General features: G+C 37.5%; 1 protein-coding gene across 1 annotated transcript in view; it reads left to right on the top strand.

Annotated features, from left to right (window-relative positions):
- Positions 1–22952, top strand: part of LCP1 (lymphocyte cytosolic protein 1) — a 115293-nt gene extending 92341 nt beyond the window's left edge. The window contains 9 exon segments of the mRNA XM_043997909.1: positions 1926–2068; positions 5168–5263; positions 6401–6596; positions 8395–8473; positions 9610–9724; positions 10885–11018; positions 15418–15541; positions 19701–19825; positions 21141–22952. Of these exon segments, the coding sequence (XP_043853844.1) occupies positions 1926–2068; positions 5168–5263; positions 6401–6596; positions 8395–8473; positions 9610–9724; positions 10885–11018; positions 15418–15541; positions 19701–19825; positions 21141–21273 (1145 nt within the window). The 3' untranslated portion in view covers positions 21274–22952.
- Positions 22953–23689: the final 737 nt, after the last annotated feature.

Raw genomic sequence — 23689 nt, 5'->3', positions numbered from 1 at the left:
TCTCCAGATCATTTTATAGATGAGGAAACTGAGGCAAACAGGATTAAGTTACTTTTCCAGGGTTACACAGTTAGCAAGTGACTGAGGCAGGATGATGAGTCTTCCCGACTCCAGGCATGACACTCCATCCCCTGTACCACCTTGCTCCCCGATATGATAATTGAATATCATAGGCTATTTTGTGCTTGAATTTGTACAAAATGGTCCCTGTCTAGAAATGTAGATTCCTTGAAGAAACTTTCATGTGTTAAGCAGAGTACAAAGGTCACATGACGGATTTACAATTCATAAGAAAGTACTGACCTGCTGTTTATTCCATATATTTAATTTATTTATTTATTCATTCATTCATTTATTTATTTACTTATTTTCTTATTTATTTATTTTTGTGGGGCAATGAGGGTTAAGTGACTTGCCCAGGGTCACTTAAGTGACTAGTAAGTGTCACGTGTCTGAGGCCAGATTTGGACTCAGGTCCTCCTGAATCCAGGGCCGGTGCTTTATTCACTGAGTCACCTTTTCTCATCTGTAAAATAAGGGAGCAAGATTAAATGATTGCTAATACTTCCAGCTCTCATATTCTAGGAGCTTTATTTCATGTACAGACACAACTAGCACCAGAAGTATAACTTCCATTGGACATATATATGCATGCATGCACATATGTATGTGTATATAGCCAGATATGTCATCTCTATCTTTAAATTGTAATACTCTATCGAATGTCCCATGGCTTCTTTTACATGCCTTATTCTATAGTAATAATAATGATAATAATAGGCATGTAGAGAGAGCTTTACATACATGATCTTAATCCACATGTATTGTAATCTTGTAATATTTCTTTATAATTAATGTTTTAAAAGGAGGGAAAGAACAAATATAGATCCTAGAAACAGTGGCACAAAAATATTGGCTTGAAAATAGCAGATTCTAGGGGGCAGCTGGGTGGCACAGTGGATAAAGCACCAACCCTAGATTCAGGAGGACCTGAGTTCAAATCCAGCCTCAAACACTTGACACTTATTAGTTGTGGAACCTTGGGCAAGTCACTTAACCCTCAATGCCCCGCGCAAAATAATAATAATAATAATAATAATAATAATAGAGGATTCTAAATTAAATCTGCTATCTGAATAAAACTTTTTCCTCTAGAAGCTGAGAGAAGGGGGATAGATTATATTGCTGAGATGCTGTAGTTATACAAGTCAGTATTTGCACTCTAAAATAACTTTGAGAATTGAAGAGAAACAGTTATATTGTCATTATTAACAAATTGCTTTCTGCAAAGTAAAACTATCAGGAAACATGGTCTAGTGAACACAAAGTGGATTTTGAGTCAAATCTTGGTGATATTTTCAGTTGTGCCACTGTGATCTTGAGCAGCTCACTTAACTTCTTTGATGCCTCAGTTGTTTCATTTTAAATTAGAGAATAATAGATAATACCATAATCCTTTCCATCTATTTTCCTTGTAGGGACACAGGGAATATTAGCTGAGATTAGATTATTGGATAGAAAGAACTATGGGGTCTTGTGTTAGACCTAATTAGAGTCTTCCACCACACCTCCACAGAGCTGTCTGTCTTCTTCATTCCTCAATCTCCCTTTTAAGAGATTAACTATGAAGGAGAAAAGGGAAATTTGGCCAATCTGTATAATAACCATAGGAGTTTCCCTTAAGTCCAAACAAAACCTATGGACAAAGCATAGAATTAGAATGTTAGAACAGGAAGGGACCTTAGAGGACATTTTTTTTTCAACTGTCTCCTTTTACAGATGATAAACCCAGGCTATAGAGGTTAAAAGATGATTCATTCCTTCTTCACATTAATTCCATAGATCATACTAATAGAAAGCATGGCCAGTTTCCACCTGGACTTAGGATTTATTTTTTTTCTCTTTTCCCTTTTTTCCTTGTCTAGCTCTGATTGCCCTTTTGAGGGAAGGTGAGAGTCTGGAGGACTTGATGAAACTTTCCCCTGAGGAGCTATTGCTGAGATGGGCAAATTATCACTTGGAAAACTCTGGCTGCAATAAAATCACCAACTTCAGCAACGACATTAAGGTAGGAGGAATGCAGTTTGATTCAATTTGTCTGATATTGGAGAGATAGGGAATGTGTTAGGACTGGTTGAAGTTCTACCTAGATACCTTTCTTTAAATTAGTCTAGAGACTAATGTCTTTCTAATTTCATAAGTAGTGAGCACTTTCCTTTAAAAATGAACAAAACCGGGCAGTTAGGTGGCACAGTGGATAAAGCACCGGCTTTGGATTCAGGAGGACCTGAGTTCAAATCCGGCCTCAGACATTTGACACTTACTAGCTCTGTGACCCCTGTGCAAGTCACTTAACCCCCACTGCCCTACAAAAAAAAAAAAAGAAAAAAAAAGAAAATTAACAAAACTCACTTTTCTTTGAAGGATTTAAGAACAAAAGTTTCTTTTTAAAATGTGGATAAGTTTTGTGAAAATTTGCCTATTTTCTACATGTGGAAAGTTTTATGAATTTCAAATTTGGTAATTCTAAGAATTCTTCTACTGAATAAAACTTCTTCCAGAGAGTCATGGAAAATTAAATCCTATACTGAAATCTCAGTGGCTTATCAGTTCCAAATACCCTGAAAAGAAGGCCTAATTGGTTTTCTTTAAGCATATAAGAAGAGGATACATTAGTGAGAGGCAACAGCTGGGTTGTTTTTTGTTTTTTTCTGGCCAAGGACAAATCAAAATGATGGAAAAGGCAGAGATTATAACTGGAGGAAATTTTGGCTAGACAGCAGGAAGTAGTTTCTCATTGTTAATTAAAAGGATGGGACACTTTTGCATGACTAGGAAAGTGGTTGTCTCTTGCTCAAGAGTCTAAGAGCATGAGGGACCGCTAGGTGGCGCAGTGGATAAAGCACCGGCCCTGGATTCAGGAGGACCTGAGTTCAAATGTGGTCACAGACACTTGACACTAGCTGTGTGACCCTGGGCAAGTCACTTAACCCTCATTGCCCCGCCCCCCCCCAAACCAAAAACCCACTACTACCACAACAAAAAGAATCTAAGATTGTATAGCGGCTCTATGATTCTTTACATTCCTGAAGCCTGAGGTTCTCTTCCTGGTCTTTCCATGGAGTTCTAGTTCCAGGGGTGCTTCCTTATAGAAAGTTTCCTGTTTCCTAAGTATATCTACTAATACCCTCAAGCTCATTTCCCTGCCTAAACTGGCTGAAGACAGCTAGGTGGTAGAAAGGATAGACTGAAGGATTTGGAATTAGAAAGACCTGAGTTGGAATCCTATCTCAAATACTAACCAGCTGTGTGACCCTGGACAAGTCAATTAAACTTTCTGTGTCTCAGTTTCCTTATCTGTAAAATGGGGGGTAATGATAGCACCTACCTCACAGAGTTATGAAGATCAAGTGAGTTACCTTGTGTGGCACTTTGCAAATCTGAAAGTGTTATATAATTTCTAGATACTATTATCAACCTTATTGACTATACTTCTTGACTCCACCAAACTTGATTAGGTTTAAACTAAGTGTCTTGTTTGGGCAGCTAGATGGGTGCAATGGATAGAGTGCCAAACCTGAAGTCAGGAAGAATCACCTCCCTGAGTTCAATTCTGGCCTCATGTACTTACTAGCTGTGTGACCCTGAGGCAAGTTACTTAACCTTATTTGCCTCAGTTTCCTCATCTGTAAAAATGAGCTGAAGAATGAAATGGCAAACTACTCCAGTATCTTTGCCATGAAAACCCCTAAGCCTTTCTAAATTGTTATATCTTTTCTCAATCAAAACTAAGATAATTGACTATTTTAGAGCTGTTCAGAAACACAAATTAAACTGATTCCTATTCAATAGAATCATATTTTTCCAGAATTGTAACCATTTGAGAGTGTCTATATGGGATGAGAATCATTTTTAAAGTATTGATGTGTTGATACCAATTCTCTTTTTAATGGCAACATTAAAAGAGGCACATACTTTAATCATATAAAGTCTACATTTAGGGATTCCATCTGTATAGTTCACACTAGTCCCTGGGAGGTCTATGAAGCATCAGGTGGGCTGGTTGCTTCTCTTTTTTCCTGGTACTCTGAATATGGCTGAAGTGGCAAGTGACATTATAGCACATACTATAACTAAGCACTGGTTTTACAGGTGGGCCTTTATTATCCTTTCATGCTAAACTCCCTTGATAGTGTCCCCAAAGAGACTGTCAAAAAAGGTCAGGCAGAAAGGTTGAGATTAGACCTGGTAGCACGACAGATTGAGTATTACTTTTCCCCAGTACAGGTTAATAGGAGAAATGACTTAGACTATATTATCTTTCTGACTTAACAAGTAGTGAAAAATATCTCTGCCTTTGTTTTTGTTCATTTGGCTTATGATCACTTAAAGCTGCTTTTAGAGATTTTTTTTTTAAATCTATCTCTATTTCCACATGTGAAAATAAGAATATACTTTCAAAAGATTGGAATTCTTAGAAATCTTCTGGATGAGACATTTTCCAGAATATTGGAGATGGTCAAAATACTATCCATAAGATCAAACTGCTTTAACTATTCCATAAAATAGACTTAAATTTGGCTTTTATTTCTGGATTTGTGAGTTCAATGGGTCTAGCCAAGAATTTACTGCATATGCTATTTTACTCTCCCCCTTTGCCCTAAAGAATGCTTGGTGATTGCTTCAACTTCTCTCTCTGACTTTCTTCTGTTTTGCTTAGTGTCCATTTAATGTTTTTTTGAACTCTTCTGCTTCCTCCTGTCATGTCTTTTGTTTAACCTTTAGCTGACTGACTTCTACAGCATTTTAAAGGTATATATTTTTCACGTGTACAATTTAATACATGTAAACTGATTGTATCCTTTTTAAAGGCAGCAAGAGTAGTATAGGGTGTGTTTTTGTTTGTTTCTTTGGGGGGGGTTGCTTTTTTGCTTGTAATTTAAAGGGCTTTTTTATTGCTTTTGAATAGAAAATGAAGTGAAATGGTATGGTAAGCCACAGAGCATAAAATGCAAATTATCAAAATGCTTCCAACTTTGTTAATGAAGTTCTAGTCTTGAATGATTACCGAATCAGAAATAAAGCATGCTTGCCATTGGGAACTGCTATCAGCACACCTGTAGTTAGCTGCATTATTTTAAAGTGTTAATTTCTTGATTTCTCACAGGACTCCAAAGCTTATTACCACCTGCTTGAACAGGTGGCTCCAAAGGGAGATGAGGAAGGTATTCCGGCTATTACAATTGACATGTCAGGAATAAGGGTAAGAATGTACATATAAACTTACTCTTAGGAAATGTATGACCTTGAAGTTCAGAGGGGACCTTTCATTTTCTGTGCCTCTGTGCATAGGGCTGGTATTAATGGCCTTTTACTCTTAAAAAAGAAGACATGGAAGTTAAAGAATTGATCAGCCAGGGGCAGCTAGGTGGGGCAGTGGATAAAGCACTGGCCCTGGATTCAGGAGGACCTGAGTTCAAATTCAACCTCAGACACTTGACACTAGCTGTGTGACCCTGGGCAAGTCACTTAACCCTCATTGCCCTGCAAAAAAAAAAAAAAAAAAGAATTGATCAGCCAATAAGCACTATTAAGCACCTACTGTGTGCAGAGCACTCCCATAAGCACTGGAGAAGTAATTAATGAGTAAGAAGACATTTGGGCAATACTCATTGTACTACCTAAGGAGCAGTACAGTATAGTGGAAAGAATGTGGGGCTTGAAGACAGGAAAGCCTGGGTTCAGATTCTCACTCTGAAACCTAGTAGCTGTATAACCTTGGGAAAGGTCCTTTACTAGTGAGCCGCAGGTTTCACATCTGTATCTCCCTCACAGGGTTATTATGAGGCTCAAATAAGACAATGTATACAGTGTCCTTTGCAAATGTTTAGAGTTCTCTATAATGATCTATTATTACTACTATATTCTATACAATATATTAAAGTCTCAAAGTAAAAGGAAATTCTAGTTAGTGAATTTCATGGACATAGAATTTATTACTATAGTTTAAAGAATTTTATAAGCTTATATAATTTGTTCAAAATCAAGTAATGAGGCATACTCTAAAAACATCTGATGTGCCTTATGACATGTTGCCACTATAAGAGCTTGTGAAGTATCTTGGAATTGTTTTAAAGGACAGATACCTGTCTATAATTCTTTGAGATAAAATTCCTGTTCTAGAGGTAAGCTTTTAAGACCTCTTTTAGGCTTATATCTTGAGTATTGATTTCAGGCAAATAAAAGTTATAAATAAAATGCTGATAATTTGCACTAGCCACCATGAGAAAATACTAAGGATATAAGGAAACCTAGTGTGAAGTTTTATATTATGCCTACTATATACTTCAAGCCTTATAGTACTTTGACCAAGACTTGAGATCTGTCTACATTGATGCAGGAGAAGGATGACATCCAGAGGGCAGAGTGTATGTTGCAACAAGCAGAAAGACTTGGATGCCGGCAATTTGTCACCGCCACAGACGTTGTCCGTGGGAACCCCAAGTTGAACTTGGCTTTCATTGCCAATCTCTTTAACAGATACCCTGCCTTACATAAACCAGAGAACCAAGACATTGATTGGGGGTCTCTTGAAGGTAACTATAACTGGCTGTATCAAGATTTTGGGAAAACCAAAACAGATAAACCAGAGTTCAAAGATATTGATTGGAAATAACTATAACTGTTTGCATCAAGATGTTAGGAAAAATCAAAACACAAATGATAGCTGTCCAGTTTGTAATTGAAAACTTGATTGCAAACATAACAAAACACATTGGTGAGCATTTTCAAATGGGTTATCAGTTTCTTGGTTTAAAAAATGAAGAACAAACACATAAATCAGGTCAATTATAGCCAAGAAGGAATAATCAACTACTATTATATCCCATTCATTATATGTAGACTTCACTCATTATCAGGATTAAATGCTTTCAGAAAGGCAATGCTCATCTCATTATCAGGGCAGTTAGGTGGCATAGTGAATAGAGTGCCAGGTCTGGAGTCAGAAAGACTCATCTTCCTGAGTTCAGTTCTGGCCTCAACACTTACTAGCTTGTAATCCTGGGCAAGTCACTTAACCCTGTTTGCCTCAGTTTCCTCATTTATAAAATTAGCTGAAAAAGGAAACGGCAAACCATTCCAGTCTCCTTAGCAAGAAAACCCCAAATGGGGTCATGAAGAATCAGACACACTTGAAACGACTGAATAACATCAGTATCAGATGAAGTAGGAATATTTTCATCTCATTATTTAATGAAACAAGTCATTACGTTGAAAAGAGCAATACACATAATTGATGGACTTAATGTGAGTTCCCATAGACAAGATACTTTATCCCCTCTTCTAAATATGATGTGTTCAGTTGTTTTAGTCATGTCTGATTATTTGTGACCTCGTTTGACGTTTTCTTGGCAAAGATACTGGAGTGGTTTGCCATTTCCTTCTCCAGCTTATTTTACAGAGGAGGAAACTGAGTTAGACAGGGTTAAGGGATTTGCCTAGGGTCGCACAGCCATTAAGTTTCTGAGCCCAGATTTGAATTCAGGTCTTCCTGACTCCAGGCCTGGTACTCTATCCACTGCACCACCTAGCTGCCCAACCCTTTCCTGCTTAGGAACCCATAGTGGCTGCGTCTTACCTGATGTGTGAAGTCCAAGCTCTCCTTATTTCACCTCCTCTGTTCTAGTCAGGCCAGTCCCCTCACCAATTGAACACAGGACCTTACCTACGTAAGTAGGTGTTCATGAGATATCTGCTGAACTATTATCTTTTAACGGATGCTATGTTCATTTCTGTTGTCATGCCTTTGTTCACACTCTTCCCCTGGCCAGGAACACCTTCCCCACTACTTTCTACCTTGTAGACCCCTCTACCCCCACCAAAACAAACTTCCAAAACCAAACCTATCAGATCTCATGAGCATTTAAAGACCTTACTCAAGTGTATTACTCTATGAAGTCTTTCCCTATGAGGCTGACCCACAGTAATTTCTCCCCTTTCTTCCCTCCCTTAGTACTTACTATCTCTACAACACATTTGGTCACTTAGTAATTATATTCTGTCTTATATTGTTTTCTTTTTTTGTACATGGCTATCTTATCTCCCTGATTAGACCACTAGTCCTTGAGCACAGGGACGATGGTGTCTTTTGTATTCTTCATCATGCCAAGCACTATGTTGGGCATATTCATGGTAGGGGTGGGAGAAAGACTTAACTAAATGGAATTGGTGAATGATAGCAGCTGGAATCAAGATTCATCACACTTAATCTCTCTTGTCAGCTGCTTTCTCACTCCACTTGGAGTTTTTAAAAAGTCTCTGTCTATTCTTATTATAAGGATAACATGTTTTCTACACATCTGCTTAATAATTGGTTGTCCTCTGTTATTTTAGGTGAGACGAGGGAAGAGCGTACATTTAGGAACTGGATGAATTCCTTGGGTGTGAATCCTCGGGTCAATCATTTATACAGGTAAGGAGACATAAAAGCTTCACCTAGAAACACCTAAAAAGAGCTATCTCCAAACATGGCTTTCCCTGGCTTGAACCACAAAGGCCATCTCTTTTTAAAAATTCTGCTTTTGTCTTTTGTTCCACCCCCCTCCCCAGAATAATCGCAGACACATGAGGAGCATGGCCACACTCATCTCATTTTCTGAGGATAGACAACATCCTTAGATTAACAGGGCAGCATCTGAATGCATAGATTGATGATTCTGTTGAGGCTGGTATAAGAGAAAAAATTGTGGAAAATTGAGCTGACTGTTTGGATTTAAATGCAAAGAAAGGGGGATCTATGGTCAAATAAGGTTCTTTTTATTTCTTTTCTTTTTTTTTTTTTAGTTTTCAACTCTGGTAGTAAAAATTTGTGTGGCCAGTATAGCAAACTTTCTATATGTCCTCTATAGGCCATGCCAGTATGTACCACACTGGCTTGTTTTAACCATCAGTGGAAGTAGAAAAAGGGCTAAATTTGGAGTCAGATAATTTGAGTAAATAGTCCCACTTTTTTATGTGACCCTGAGCAAATCACTTAACCTTTTTAGCCTCAGTTTCTTTATTGATAAATATAGGGATTCTTGCACAGGAAAGAGCCTTGTAAATTTCGAAGTATTATAAAAAGGCAGTTAGAAGTATTGCTTTTTATGAACAGAAGGAGCTAAATGAACAGATTGCCTTAAAAAGTAGCTATATTTCTTTTTGTTATTCATGCCTCCACTAAGAAACCCAGGGAATATACCAGTCCACTGGTACAATCGGCAGTCAAAGCCCCTCAGAAATGTATCATATTTTTTCATGTTCTTCATTATTTCTCTTTTTTTCCCTTTTGGGGGAAAAATTATTCAGTAATAGCATAGTGTATATTATAGCCTGGTTCACTCATTCTTAGGAAATCCTCCTTGGAAAGGGCAGTTTACAAGCTAGGCTTTTATGTGTTACCTCATAAAGAAAATGGGGGTATTTGCTTTGTTCTGTAAAATATGTGCTGCTTACACGAGGTTTCCATGAGATAATGTATGAGGAAATGTTTTTTAGCCTCAAAGTGCTACAGAAACATAGTTATTCTGGTTTGATTACTGAGAGTCCCATATCTGTGTCTTTTTTTAGTGATTTGTCAGATGCCCTGGTCATCTTCCAGCTCTATGAAAAGATTAAAGTACCTGTCGACTGGAATCGAGTGAACAAGCCACCATACCCTAAACTGGGGGGTAATATGAAGAAGGTAGGCCAAACCATTGCCAGATTCTCATAGGGCTGTGAAGGAATGAGCTTGCCAAATACTGTGTGAATATTTCAGGAGACCAAGTTCAAATAAGTAACATTTACACAAAGACACAGAGATCAGAAACTAGGGCAGTTTTGGTTTTTTTTCTTAAAGTGACCCTGTTATTTTATTTTAGATAATGATCTCTTTTCATTGAGTTGTTGGTTTGGCACCCTGCTATGGGCCTGGAAGATGAACAGTTCCAACTGTCCTATGAATTGGCCACAAACTCAGCCATTCAAGGAATCTGTTGAACAATTAATCAAGGTTGACTCTATAGCAAGGTAGTAGAGGGCAATAATAACACTCATGCCTTGGTGAGTTTACCTATGGTTTTGCAGTTCAAGTATACTATGAATGTTAGAAAATGTGAAAGATCCTTGATATGAGTTGTATTGCAAATACTTGTTAACACTACACAAGAGAGGAACAAATCAAGACTATTTATCATACCTATTCCTTAGTCCAAGAAATATAAAATCAGCCTTAAAAATTAATAATTTTCTGCTAAGGACAGTTAGGTGGTACAGTGGATAGAGCATTGACCCTGGATTCAGGAGGACATGAGTTCAAATTTGGCCTCAGACAATTACTAGTGTGACCCTGAGCAAGTCACTTAACTCTGATTGTCTCCCACATCAATTGTTTTTTTCTGCCCATCTGGACACAAATTATTCCTCGTGCCAATAATTGAAAGGAGCAGCATGGCAGAGTAGATAAAGAATCTGTCTAGGAGTTAGGAACACTCATATTAACATCCTTTCTCTGACACATACTAAGCATGTGACCATGGACAAGTCACTTAACATCTTAAGAACTCACGCAATTCTCTAAATTCATTGTTTAGAGATGTTACCCTCTCCATTGATGAAGGGAGTTTCTATATTGAGAGTTCTTTCCAGGTATTAAATCACAGGTTCAAATTAAAGAAAAATCATAGAAAATGTTGATCTTTTGTTCTGTCTGGGAGGAGAGTTCAGAGGAATGAAAAATAAAGGCTAGTGCTTTAGGGGAAAAAAAGGACTGTATTATACCTGTCAGATTTTCATGTGCTTTATAATGGTATTTTCATATGAAGATAATAACATTAAATCACTTTCCTCTTTGATCATTAACAGCTTGAGAACTGTAACTATGCTGTAGAACTGGGGAAGAACCAAGCCAAGTTTTCTCTTGTTGGCATTGCTGGACAGGATCTCAATGAAGGAAACCGCACGTTGACGCTTGCCTTAATTTGGCAGTTAATGAGAAGGTATTAGTTATTGAATAAGGTGGTTACCCAGATAATAGACATATGTTACCACTTTTTCAGAGATAAGTAATTTCAGCAGCCAAGAAGAGGATTTATTCTGTCTGGTAGACCAAACTAGACAAATGGAGACAACTGTCAGGAATAAAAGACATCACTCGATGCCTTTGGGATCCAGATCTGAAATTGCATAGGTTTTTAGATCTAGAGTTGGAAAAGACCTCAGAAGCCGTCGAGTTCAACCCCATTATTTATATAGCCTAGAGACATAGGGTAAGGTTAATTGTACTGGACTAGGATGTAAAAAGAAAAGTACTTGGGGCAGCTAGGTGGCACAGTGGATAGAGCACCAGCCCTGGATTCAGGAGTACCTGAGTTCAAATCTGGCCTCAGACACTTAACACTTACTAGCTGTGTGACCCTGGGCAAGTCACTTAACCCCCAATTGCCTCACTTAAAGAAAAAAAAGAAAGAAAGAAAGAAAGAAAGAAAAGAAAAGTACTCTTATCCTTCAGTAAACTCTTTTGAGGGTGTGGACTCAATAGTGTACAAATTATATGCCATGAAACTTTAGAGAAATTTTCTTTAAAAACAATTTAGGGGCAGCTAGGTGGCGCAGTGGATAGAGCACTGGCCCTGGATTCAGGAGTACCTGAGTTCAAATTCAGCCTCAGACACTTAACACTTAACCAGCTGTGTGACCCTGGGCAAGTCACTTAACCCCAATTGTGTCACTAAAAAAACCCAACAACAACAACAACAACAACAAAAACCACAATCAATTAGAGGGCAACTAGGTGACGCAGTAGATAAAGCACTGGACCTGGATTCAGGAGGACCTGAGTTCAAATCTGACCTCAGACTCTTGACACTTACTAGTTGTTTGACCTTGGGCAAGTCATTTAACCCTCATTGCCCCACCAAAATTTTTTTTAATTAAAAAAAACAACGAAAAAAACCCACAATCAATTGATTAACAAGTATTTAAGTACTTATAATAGATCAGAGTGCTAGGCACTGGGGATACAAATAAAAAGAGTGAAACAGTCCCTGCTCTCAAAGAGTTTATCTTCTGTTAAGGAAGGCATATGTACATATGTACAGTATGTGTATATGTCTTTATGTGTGTACTGGCTCACTTAGTTTAGACTCTGGACAGTAGGGACCCAGGGTGGAGGGAGTCTTCATTGCAGGGATATATTTAGTTAGACATATACATGCTACTATCTGAATGTTATAAAAATAGATATTTTTAAACCTCCCTTTTCTACTTGAAGTGTTTCTCATTGGAGAGCTCCAGTGAATGGCCTATGAACAGTATAGGTAGATAGATGATAGCTAGATAGGAGATAGATACAGTTATATATATATATATATATATACACATATATATACATATACACATACATATATATATACACACACACTTATATACATATATATATGTGTGTGTGTCTGTATATAGATTTGGAGGCAAAATCTTGATAAAATCTAGCTGCTGATTGTCAGTAGCTTCCATAAAACTCCCCCCCAAAATTCCCATTTAATTTCTTATGCTGACCCACGATATATTGAATATATTCACAATGTGGAAGGGATAACTGCACTTGTTTTTTCTTAGTTCCAGAAGGCAGAACTAGGAGCAGCGGGTAAAAGCTACAGAGAGAGGCAGATTTAGGCTTGATGTAAGGAATAATTTCCTAACAAGTAGTACAGTCCTGAAATAGAATGGGTTGCCTTGGGAGATGATGGGTTGCACATCACTGAAGGTCTTCAAGGGGGAGGCTGTATGACCATTTATCAGGAATATCAAAGAAGGTTCTCTTGCTTAGGGATGAGTTAGACTAGATGGCCCCTGGGATTTCTTCCAATTCAGACTGCATGATTCTGATCCAAGGTATTTGGCTTTCCCTATGTGCAGACAGGAGGAAAGCATACTTATGTATCAGAGGAAACATATTTACCGCATTAGCTAAATTAAATGGGAGGAGCTTCTTCCCAAGCCAACTGAGGCAAAGTAATTCTAAAGTATAAAAGAGCCCTCCTCTGTGCAGGGTTCAGAAAATAATTCTAGAGAAACAAGAAATAAGAGCCAGCCCAATTTCTAAGCTAAACTCCTCAATGGAAGTATAATAAGTCTTGGCTATGCATATGATCTGTGACATGTGAAGGCCAGCAGATAACAAAGAAAAAGTTTAGAAACTCATAAATGCATAAAATACACGTATAGTATTGTATAATATCAATGTATTTTATCTTTTGATACCATAATAATTCAGACTTCTCTGGTATGAAGGGAGGGCCAAAACATTTTATACAGATTTTCCAGATTGTGGCAGTGCTGCACCCCTAATCCTCACGATGCGGAAGGGACAAGTGTATCATTCTCAGACTGTAAATATGGCAGCCTGTGATATTTTGAAAATGGCTGACATGTCCCCTTAAGTCTTCTCTTCTCCAGACTTAGCACCCACTATGATAAGCAAACATGAGGCTATCTATAAGATCCTGGAAGAACTGTGCTTTCAGTAAAAGTAATTGTACTAGGGTACTAGCAGAATGCTAGGATTCCTCTGAACCCATTTAATTAAGTCATCTAAGACAAGAATGAATCACAATTGAAAACATGAGTTTCAAGTTGGAATGTTTACACTGTAAATCTAGCACTGAAGCTCTTTATGTATGAATTAAAGTTTAAAACATAATTAGACTTGGGGCATCTAGGTGGCAGGGACAACTAGATGGCACAGTGGATAAAGCATCAGCCCTGGATTCAGGAGGACCTGAGTTCAAATCCAGCATCAGCCACTTGACACTTACTAGCTGTGTGACCCTGGGCAAGTCACTTAACACCCATTGCCCCTCCCCCCACCCCCCAAACAAACAAACAAAAAACATAATTAGACTATCCAATAAACTTTATCTCAGAGGTTATTTCTGAGTGGAGAGAGTGCCAGAACTGGTCAGGAAGACTTATATTCAAGTATGGCTTCAGACACTTTGTAGCTGTGTATAAGTCACTTCATGGGTTTGTCTGTTTCCTCATCTTTAAAGTAGAGGTAATAATAGCACCTATCTCCTGGAGTTCTTGTGAGGATCAAATGAAATAATACTTGAAAGTGATTTAGAAGCCTTAAGCACTTTATTATTATTAAAATATGATTATATTGCATAATATTATATAGTCTGTTATATAATTATTGCCATATATAATAAATTATACCTAATCATATATAGTGATTATAATTAATAATAATTCTATTGCATTGTACAAGAATGTTAGTAATAATAATTGACTTGGCTATTTGCTTATTTCTGAACCCATTTCCTTTCAAAAGCAGCCTACTTTCTACAGGCTACAGCTAGGTAGATTCTTTGGTATTTATTCTGAAACATTTTATTCATTCAATTCAACAAATATTACTGATACTTCTGAATAAACCTAGTTTTTGTAATAGGATGTAGAAGGGTATGATTTATTGTACTTCAGTCTCTGGGACCAGAGATTCTTCTTGTTGTTCAGTCGTGTCGTGACCACATTTTTAGGTTTTCTTGGCAAAGATACTGGAGTGGCTTGCCATTTCCTTCTCCAGCTCATTTTATAGATGAGGAAACTGAGGCAAACAGGGTTAAGTCACTTGCCCAGGGTCACACAACTAGGAATTGCCTGGAGGCCAGATTTGAAGTCAGGAAGATGAGTCTTCCTGATGCCAGCCCAGCCACCCTATGCATTCCCCACCTGGCTGCCTAGGAGCTTCTTAGCATTTTCTTTTTAAAGCTTTTTTTTACTTGAAAGAATGTTTGAGTGTTAATTTTTCTTCTCCTCTGGTGTAAGACTGTTTATTCCCCCCTCCCCCATTTTTTTTATACTCGATCTTTTGGCCTTTAGTTGTTTTTTGCTCTAGTCACTGACTAGATTTTGGATTTATTGCTTACATGTAAAATCTCCGGCTAGAATACTTTTGTTCAACTCTCTCCTCCTTCTTCTGTAGTCTTTCTTTCTCCTGCCTTCCTCCTCTCCTTTTCTTTCCCCAGTGAGATAATGGGGAGCTTTGAAATTTGTACTGTATGACATAATAACAATGAAGCTTTTAATTAAAATTACCTTAGAGAGCAATAATACTCCATTGTGATTCTGTTACCTCAGATAAGACAGTATTCCTCTGAGCCAAAAAGAATATAATTAGATTTCTCTCTATAGTAATGCCACTTGGGAATATCAAATGAAATAATGCAGGTGAAAGGACTTTGTATACTCTTGGGCCATAATGTAGTTGGTGTTATTAATATAATAGATTTTTGGAGAAAAATACTCTCATTAACATTTCTACTTATTAACATAATGCATTCTCATGTGATAGCCTATTTTCTTCAAAAAGCAATTCTTGTTTTGGGGGAACAGGTACACACTGAGTATCCTAGAAGATATTGGAGGAGGACAGAAAGTCAATGATGAGATTATTGTGAATTGGGTGAATGAAACATTGAAAGAAGCTGAGAAGAGCTCATCTATCAGTAGTTTCAAGGTAAAAATCTCAGTCCCACAATTCCCTTTAAAGGCCTAGCCTTATTCCTTGTATTGAGGTTTACTGGTCTATCGCTGTATTGTAAAATGTCCTTACGTGCTTTTTCAATATCGAATCCTTCTCTTGTTGACTTTGAAAGAGCCTCGTGCCAGAATGACCCATTGTTATTGTGAAGATTATAATCGGTGGTGTGTACATTGACAAACCTCTCTACTAAGTCATTATTGGCAATGATGCTGCTTATTTTCACACCATATCATATTTACTAACATGTTTTTAAAAGGATAATGGATATTGTGGCATTTTAAAAATCAGTAGGAGTTGTTGTTCAGTCATGTCTTACTCTTTGTAACCCCATTTGGGATTTTCTTGGCAGAGATACTAGAGTGGTTTGTCATTTCCTTCTCTAGCTCATTTTACAGATGAGAAAATTGAGACAAACAGGGGTTAAGTCACTTGCCCAGAGTCACCCAGATGGTAAGTGTCCAAGGCCAGATTTGAACTCAGGAAGATGAATCTGACTGATTCCAGGCTGAGCACTCTATCCACTGAGCCACCTAGAGTAAAAATACCTGATGTGTATTTTAATACCTCCTACTATTCTGAGTTTTTTTATACCAAAAGATCCCCATGTCACTGTTTTGCTTGTAGACTTACATCAGCCAAGCCTGTTTTTTTTTATTAATGGGCATTACATTTTATTAAATTTCCTGCCTCTTGTTTTACAAATTAATTCTCAACTAGCCTATATACTAGGGCAGCTAGGTGGTACAGTGGATAAATCACTGGGTAGGGAATTAGGAAGACTCATTCATCTTCATGAGTTCAAGTCTGACCTCAGATATTTATTAACTGTGTGACCCTGAGCAAGTCACTTAACTGTTTGCCTCAGTTCCTCATCTGTAAAATGAGAGAAGGAAGTGGTAAGCCATTCTAATTTCTTTGCCAAGAAAACTTCAATGAGTGAATTCTATTTACTGTGTACACCCAGTCAACTTTTTATCCTATAATTTTTGGAGATCATGAGATATTATGTGAAGAGCCATGGGTCAAAAGTCCTGAGTTCCAATTCTGACTCTGCTTGCTGTTTGCTAGCTCTATAACCTTAGGCTAGTCACAATAGCCTCAGGGTCCTTATCAATAATAATGAATGTAATGACAACAGTACCTAACTCATAGGACTCTTCTAAGGATCTAATGAGGTAATTTATGTAAATAATAGAAATATCCAAACCAATTTAAAATGCTACTGCTAGTAGATTGTAATAGTTTGTCCTTCGTTCCAAAGAGAACTATGACATCAGGGTAAATTGGATTTAAGTGAGGGAGGGCCGTGCAAGGTCACCAGCTTCACTGTCTTCTCCAGAGCCATCTAGGTCCAGTGACAAGATATATATCAGGACGACTGGAGATGGCCCCAGATGTTTAAGGCAATTGGGGTTAAGTGACTTGCCGAAGGTCACACAGTGTCTGAGATGAGATTTGAACTTAAGTCCTCTGAACTTCAGGGACATTGTTCTAATCCACTGCTCTACCTAGCTGTCCCGAAAGGTTAATAATTTTCCTAAAGTCATATAAATAGTGTTTGGTTGAGTCAATACTCAAATCCTGGGCTTCTGATTGAAAATCAAGCATTTTTCCCACAATGGCTGCTTCACTGACTGTCTCTTGATATTAGTCAGTCTCCTGCTCCCTCTTGTGGCTATCTACTGCACTGCTTGCTAGCATGTCCTTTAATAAGTCAAATCTCACCAAAGCTAAATAACTAACTAAATACATACATACATACATACATATATCAAACCTCAGAATGATAGTAAAATCCAAATTTAGCCAGCTAGTTGCTTCTTAGAAACTCTGATAGATTAAAAGTTCACTGTGATAAAAGGCTAAAGTGAATGATTAAAGTGAAAGTGAGGATTGAGTTGATTTTAGCTATTAGTTGTTTTTTTCTGGACCAGGCATTCTTGTATCACCTGTGACATTAAGAAACACACACATACATGCATATACATATATGTATATGTATAGATGCTGTCCTATAAATGTTTTTTTTAAGTTTCTGATCCACCCTCATAGAATAAAAAGCACTTACACATTGCCACCATATTGATATTACTAAAACTCCACTTTCATTATGGTTCTCACCTGTATAAGAACCTATAATGGCTCCTCCTGCCTACTTTTCAGGATCCTTAATAATCTGACTCTCTCCCCATTCCCCAGCCTTATCTCTTGCACATCCACCTTTCAAAGATTCCTCATTGTACTGTGAATATGCCATGCTCATTCTCAAAGGCTTCCAGGCCTTTGGTCTTGCTTGTCTCCCAAACCTAGCCCATCCAAATCCTAGCCCTCTTTCTAAGTCCAGCTGAAGACCAAACTACTCTGTGAAGACTCTTCTCTGTCTCTTCTTTCTAGTTCTCCTGATTTAATCCTTTTTTATGAAATCCAGATCACTTGCCATCTGTACCATAGTTTAGCAGTTGTTTTTTCTTGCATTTTCTTAGTTATTTTTCCTTAAGAAGACTGAAAGCAAAAACTATCTCAATCTTTCCAAAAATAGTACTCGGGGAAAATGTGGTGATTGATAGATATATTCATTTTCTATGATAAAATCACAAGATTTGGGGTTTTTTTTAGGATTGGGGGTGTATTTTATTTCTTTTATCTGATGCCAGCTGCATTTTATCATTAAGGGAATGAATGGCATCTTCCCAGGTATTTACAAACTACAGTCTTCTGAGAGTTAGAGTGGGATAGAGCATCAAACTTAGAATCTACAGACCTAGGTTGAGTCTTAGCTCAGACACTCTCTAGTCATGTCACTATGGATAAATCACTTGGTCCCTCAGAGCATCAGTTTTCTTCTCTGTAACACAGCAATAATTGCATTCATACTTATCTGGAAGTGCAAGAGAAAAAAAAAACTGTGAACATTAAATCACTTTAAAAGTGTGAGTTCTTGGGCAGCTAGCTGGCACAGTGGATAAAGCATCTGCTCTGGATTCAGGAGGACCTGAGTTCAAATTCGGCCTCAGACATTTGACACTTACAAGCTGTGTGACCCTGGGCAAGTCACTTAATACTCATTGCTCCACCAAAAAAAAAAAAGTGTGAGTTCTTATTGGTAACAGTTTTGTTATATCTGTTAATGATTGTATAATTGTATATAATTATTATTATTATTATGATATAATAATAATAAATATATAAGTATATACAGTTGAAATTCCTGAGGCCTTTTCCCCTCATTCTTGAGATCATAATAATTCTGAAGTAGTTTATTTGAAGAAGAAATAAAATTCTACTGAAACCTCAAACTAAGCTGTGTAGAAATCACAAAAATATAACTGGAAAGAATGACCCACTCTTCTTGTGACCAGTGGAAATTCCATCAGAATATATATACACACATGCACATATATATATACATACATGTATATTATGTATTTATGCACATATGTTATATATGTATATGATGATTAAAAATTTGAGAAACATAATTTCTAGGTAATTTAATCATTTTATTAATAAAGTCAGCAGATTATTTATAAAAGAATGGTCATTTGGAAGTCTCTCTCAGACTAAAGACCATCTTGGCTGGCAAGACTCAGTTTATATATTCTTGAAAAACAGATAGGTCGTCAGTGGGGACAAGAATTAACCACTGCACAGAGAAATAATCTGGCCTTTGGGTTATCAATTCAAAGAATGTATTACCTCTTCAATTGAGGGGAGGGTGACCCTCTCCCTGGATGAGAAGTTTTCCTATCTAAACAAAAGCATCTGCCTCCATCCAAGCTTCATTAGAACACAATGAGCTTGCCCACTCTAGATTAAATTCCTTATATGTTTGGTTGGGGTCTGACCAAAATGAAGAGAGTCAATACAATCTTATTATCAAGGAGAAATTGGACCTTAAAAAAAATCAGGGCTTTGGAAGAAGGGAGGAGCTCTGAATCTCCCCAAAATATTGGTTATAAATAATCATTTATATATGTGTATATATATTCTGATGGAATTTAATGTAAATTGTATATATATATACACACATACATATATTTATATATACATTTATATGTGTGTATATAGGCAGATAGGTATGTAGGTATTATGTATATGTGTATATATATATAATTTTTTTCTATCTCTATAGGACCCTAAGATCAGCACAAGTATGCCTGTTCTGGATCTCATTGATGCCATTCAACCAGGCTCCATTAAGTATGATCTTTTGAAAACAGAGAATCTAGATGATGAAGAAAAGCTCAATAATGCCAAGTACGTAAACAAAACTTTTTTTTTTTTTGGTGGGAGAATGGGGGAAGGAGGAAGAAGGGAAGAGAATAGCCATTTATGTTACATCTCCTATTTGCCAAACACTGTGTTGAATGTTTTATAAATATTATCTTATTTGATCCTCACAACATCTTTGTGAGGTAAGTGCTGTTATCCCAATTTTTCATTTGAGGAAACTCAAGAGCCTTAGTAATATCATATGCTACAGAAAGTTCATGTAAAATAAGGATTAAGATGAAGTAATTGAATTTGGCAGTTATGAAGCGACTGAACTTTGAAAGTTCAATTTTAGGGGCGGCTAGGTGGCGCAGTGGATAAAGCACCAGCCCTGGATTCAGGAGTACCTGAGTTCAAATCCGGCCTCACACACTTGACACTTAGTAGCTGTGTGACCCTGGGCAAGTCACTTAACCCCCATTGCCCTGCAAAAAAAAAAAAAAAAAAAAGTTCAATTTCAGGTAAGAAGAAAGGAAGTGGTGAGGAAATAGAGGTAGGAGGTGTAGACTGACAGTACAATGGAGAGAAATTTCAGGGAGCTAGAAAAGAATTGAGGGAAAATAAAAGGGTTTTTGTTTTTAAAGCTAAGGGAGAACAAAAAGTATTTAAAATCTGAGGATAATGGACCAGTGGAAAGAGAGAAATTCAAGATGTTGAAGAGAAGGGAAAAAATGATGGAATAAGATCTCAGAGGTTCAGGAAGGAGGAATATTTAAGGAACAAAAATGGTTCCTTCAATAGAAGGAGACAATATAGGAGGGAAAGAAGGAAGAATAGCTGTAGAGACACCTAGAGGTAGAGAATGGGGAAGATGATTGTTACCTCCATCTTTTCAGTAAACTAGGTGACATAGAGTCATTTTGATAGCATTGGAGGAAGGAAGACAGGCATATGGTTTTAAGAAGAGTTGAGAATTTCTGGGATAACCATTTTAGGAATCAATAAAGATTGCCAAGTTAAAGGAAAAGTCTAGGTGGTATTAAATCGTATATTGTATATTCACACAAGTCTGTGACTTTCTTCAGCAATACTGTTAGACTATAAGAGTCCTTTGTGAGAAATAGGAGGCAAATTTATATCTTTACTTGAAGTTATATAAGAAGACTGAAATGGAGGCAAATCTGAAAACGTCCTCTTCTTCCAGGCTATCAGAAGGGAGCTGGCCATTGGCCCTAGATGTGCCCAGAGTCCTTCAGTCAGCAGCTATATGTGTTCAAAAAGAGACAAAATTGTAATAATGTGACACCCCTCCCCCATTTTGCCACCTACATTTTTAATCCATCTCTCATTCTACTTTTAGGTATGCCATTTCAATGGCCCGAAAAATTGGTGCAAGAGTATATGCTCTTCCAGAAGACCTAGTTGAAGTGAAACCTAAAATGGTCATGACAGTTTTTGCATGCCTCATGGGAAAAGGGATGAAGAAGGTATAAGGCCAAGCAGGGTTGGACTTAGAGGCTAAGTCACTCAGTTTTGACTGCCTTGACACTGGATGCCCTTTTCAAGACCCAAGAAGCATGTGGATTGGCTGTGCCATTCCAAAGTTTTAAGAGATGTAACATTAAAACAGGGTTCTAAGCAGCATTTAGCCAAATAACCTATCCCATGTTTTAACAGAGATATGCTTCATTTCTTTGCAAAAGAAACAAAAAACTCCAAACCTCATGCAAATAATTTATACCCTTGATTTCTTTGAAAATCCAGAATTTTTTTTTCCTAGAAGTCCTCCCCCACAACCTCCACTTTACATAACATAAAGGCTATAGTCTTTCAAGTTCATTTATGTAGATTTTTAAAGACAACAAAGTAATGGGGGAAGAAGAAAGAGCAGTAATTTTTAAGACCATTAGTAGACATCTACCCCTTGTCCATGCAAAGCCTTTGGTCTCTGTGAGGTTCCCTTGGTTTGATGCTCTTTGCTAGTGCCACCTCTTTCTGACATCCCCTCAATCCTCATTCCCTGCTTCTAACCTGCAGTCTCCTCTTTCAACAGCATCACCCTGTTTCTTTTCTCTTCCCCTCCACTGGCCACGGCCTTTCTATAGTTTGCTACTGCTAAGCATCCTTACCAGTAATTTCAGGCATCCTTTGAGGGTGGGTTGGGGTTCTCCCACCCAGCAGAGTTGAGCCTAAATTATTAATCACTGATCTAACACCCCCAGGGCCTGGCCTTGCTTCATTCCCTAGCCTCCTGGGGATCCAAAGGTCCAAGCTTTTTGTTCTTCAGCTATCTATTTTTATCCACATAATGTTTAGGGTTAAGACAAGGCCAAGCCTAGAAACCTAGACACAAAATCCAGAGTTCAAATCTTTCCTTTGGCCAAGATTTGAATGTAGAGAGGTTGAAATGGAGTGGGGGCACCCCAGGCCTCATGGAGGTGTTTCCTTGCATATGTTCCTTGAAGTTGTTTAACTCTCTATAATTTTAACTATGTGAATTAACAATCAGAGCTGTACAGTTGAGAAATGCCTCTGCTTCTAGCAATATTGGGAGCAGCCAAACTACTATAGTGTAGTTTGCTCTCAGAATTCTAGTATTTTACTTGTTAGATAGATCACGTCATTAACATTGTTTACTTTCATGAAACTTTAGAGTCCTTATGCATCCTATGGAGTTCAGTGCCAATAAATTATCCATCCTATCCAAGTCAGATAACCAGTTGAATAGATATTTACATAATTATAAACAAAAGCCCTGTGGATTTGAATGGCTATACTTAAGAAAATCTCAAGAAACAAACTTAAAGGCCTCAAAGAAGCACACCTGTCCTTACTAAAACCAGGCCACCTCCTAATTGCTTTGAAAAGGTCTGCTGACAGAGGTGTCTTATTTAAAGATATCACTTAATGGACCTTAGCCATTTTTTAAAGCAGTAGAAGTACTTCATCCTCTTTTGGTTCACTGAGAGGTACCCCTTATATTGATCCACCAATCAATGTTTCTACTGTATCTGTATGCACAGGCTTGAATTTGCCTTAGTCTAATCTATACTCATCCTATAGCCTTATCTGTCTCGCTAACCTCCTTACAGTGAGGAGGAATGTAATTGCCTTAATGAAAAATAAAGAAAATGCTAGAAATCTGTCTAAATAAAGCATTCTCTAAAATGCCTGTATTTTGATGTTTTCTTTTGAAATTTTAGCAATAATAAAATGTTTGTGATAAATGCGAAAGGATTAAGGTTGAAACTTAAGTTCTCAAAAACATGTCCATCCCTGTCCTCTTGATGAAAGACATTGGAGGAGGTTGATGCCAAAGGATTAGGGTACTCAATGGGGCAGCTAGGTGGTGCAGTGGATGAAGCACCAGCCCTGGATTCAGAAGGACTTGAGTTCAAATCTGACCTCAGACACTTGACACTTACAGGCTGTGTGGCCGTGGGCAAGTCACTTAACCCTCATTGCCTCACAAAAAAAAGAAAAAAGGATTAGGGTACTCAAAACTGTGTCAGATAGGATCAGTTGATAAAACCTATAGCATGGGATAGAGGAAGCTAAACATAAAACAAAACAAACCCCAAACAGAGAACAGAAGTTGACAGTGCCCTCTGGGAGTTCTGATTTTCTAGCGATGTAAAATGGAAGTCGTCAAATTGTTCTGCTTGTCCCTAAAGAGTGTAACTATTAATAGTTAATATTTATCTAGGATCTGCTTTGTGTCAGGCACTGTGCTAAGTACTTTATACTTATTATCTCATTTAGTCCTCACAACAACTCTGTGTTCTTGTTCAGTGGCTTCAGTTGTGACCAACTCTTTATGAACCCATTTAGGATTTTCTTGGCCAAGATACTGTAGTGGTTTGCCATTCCCTTCTGCAGCTCATTTTACAGATGAGAAACTAAGGCAAA

The sequence above is a fragment of the Dromiciops gliroides genome, chromosome 3 (genome assembly GCF_019393635.1).
Source record: "Dromiciops gliroides isolate mDroGli1 chromosome 3, mDroGli1.pri, whole genome shotgun sequence".
Classification (NCBI taxonomy): domain Eukaryota; kingdom Metazoa; phylum Chordata; class Mammalia; order Microbiotheria; family Microbiotheriidae; genus Dromiciops; species Dromiciops gliroides.
This window is presented reverse-complemented; position numbering and strand designations above follow the sequence as displayed.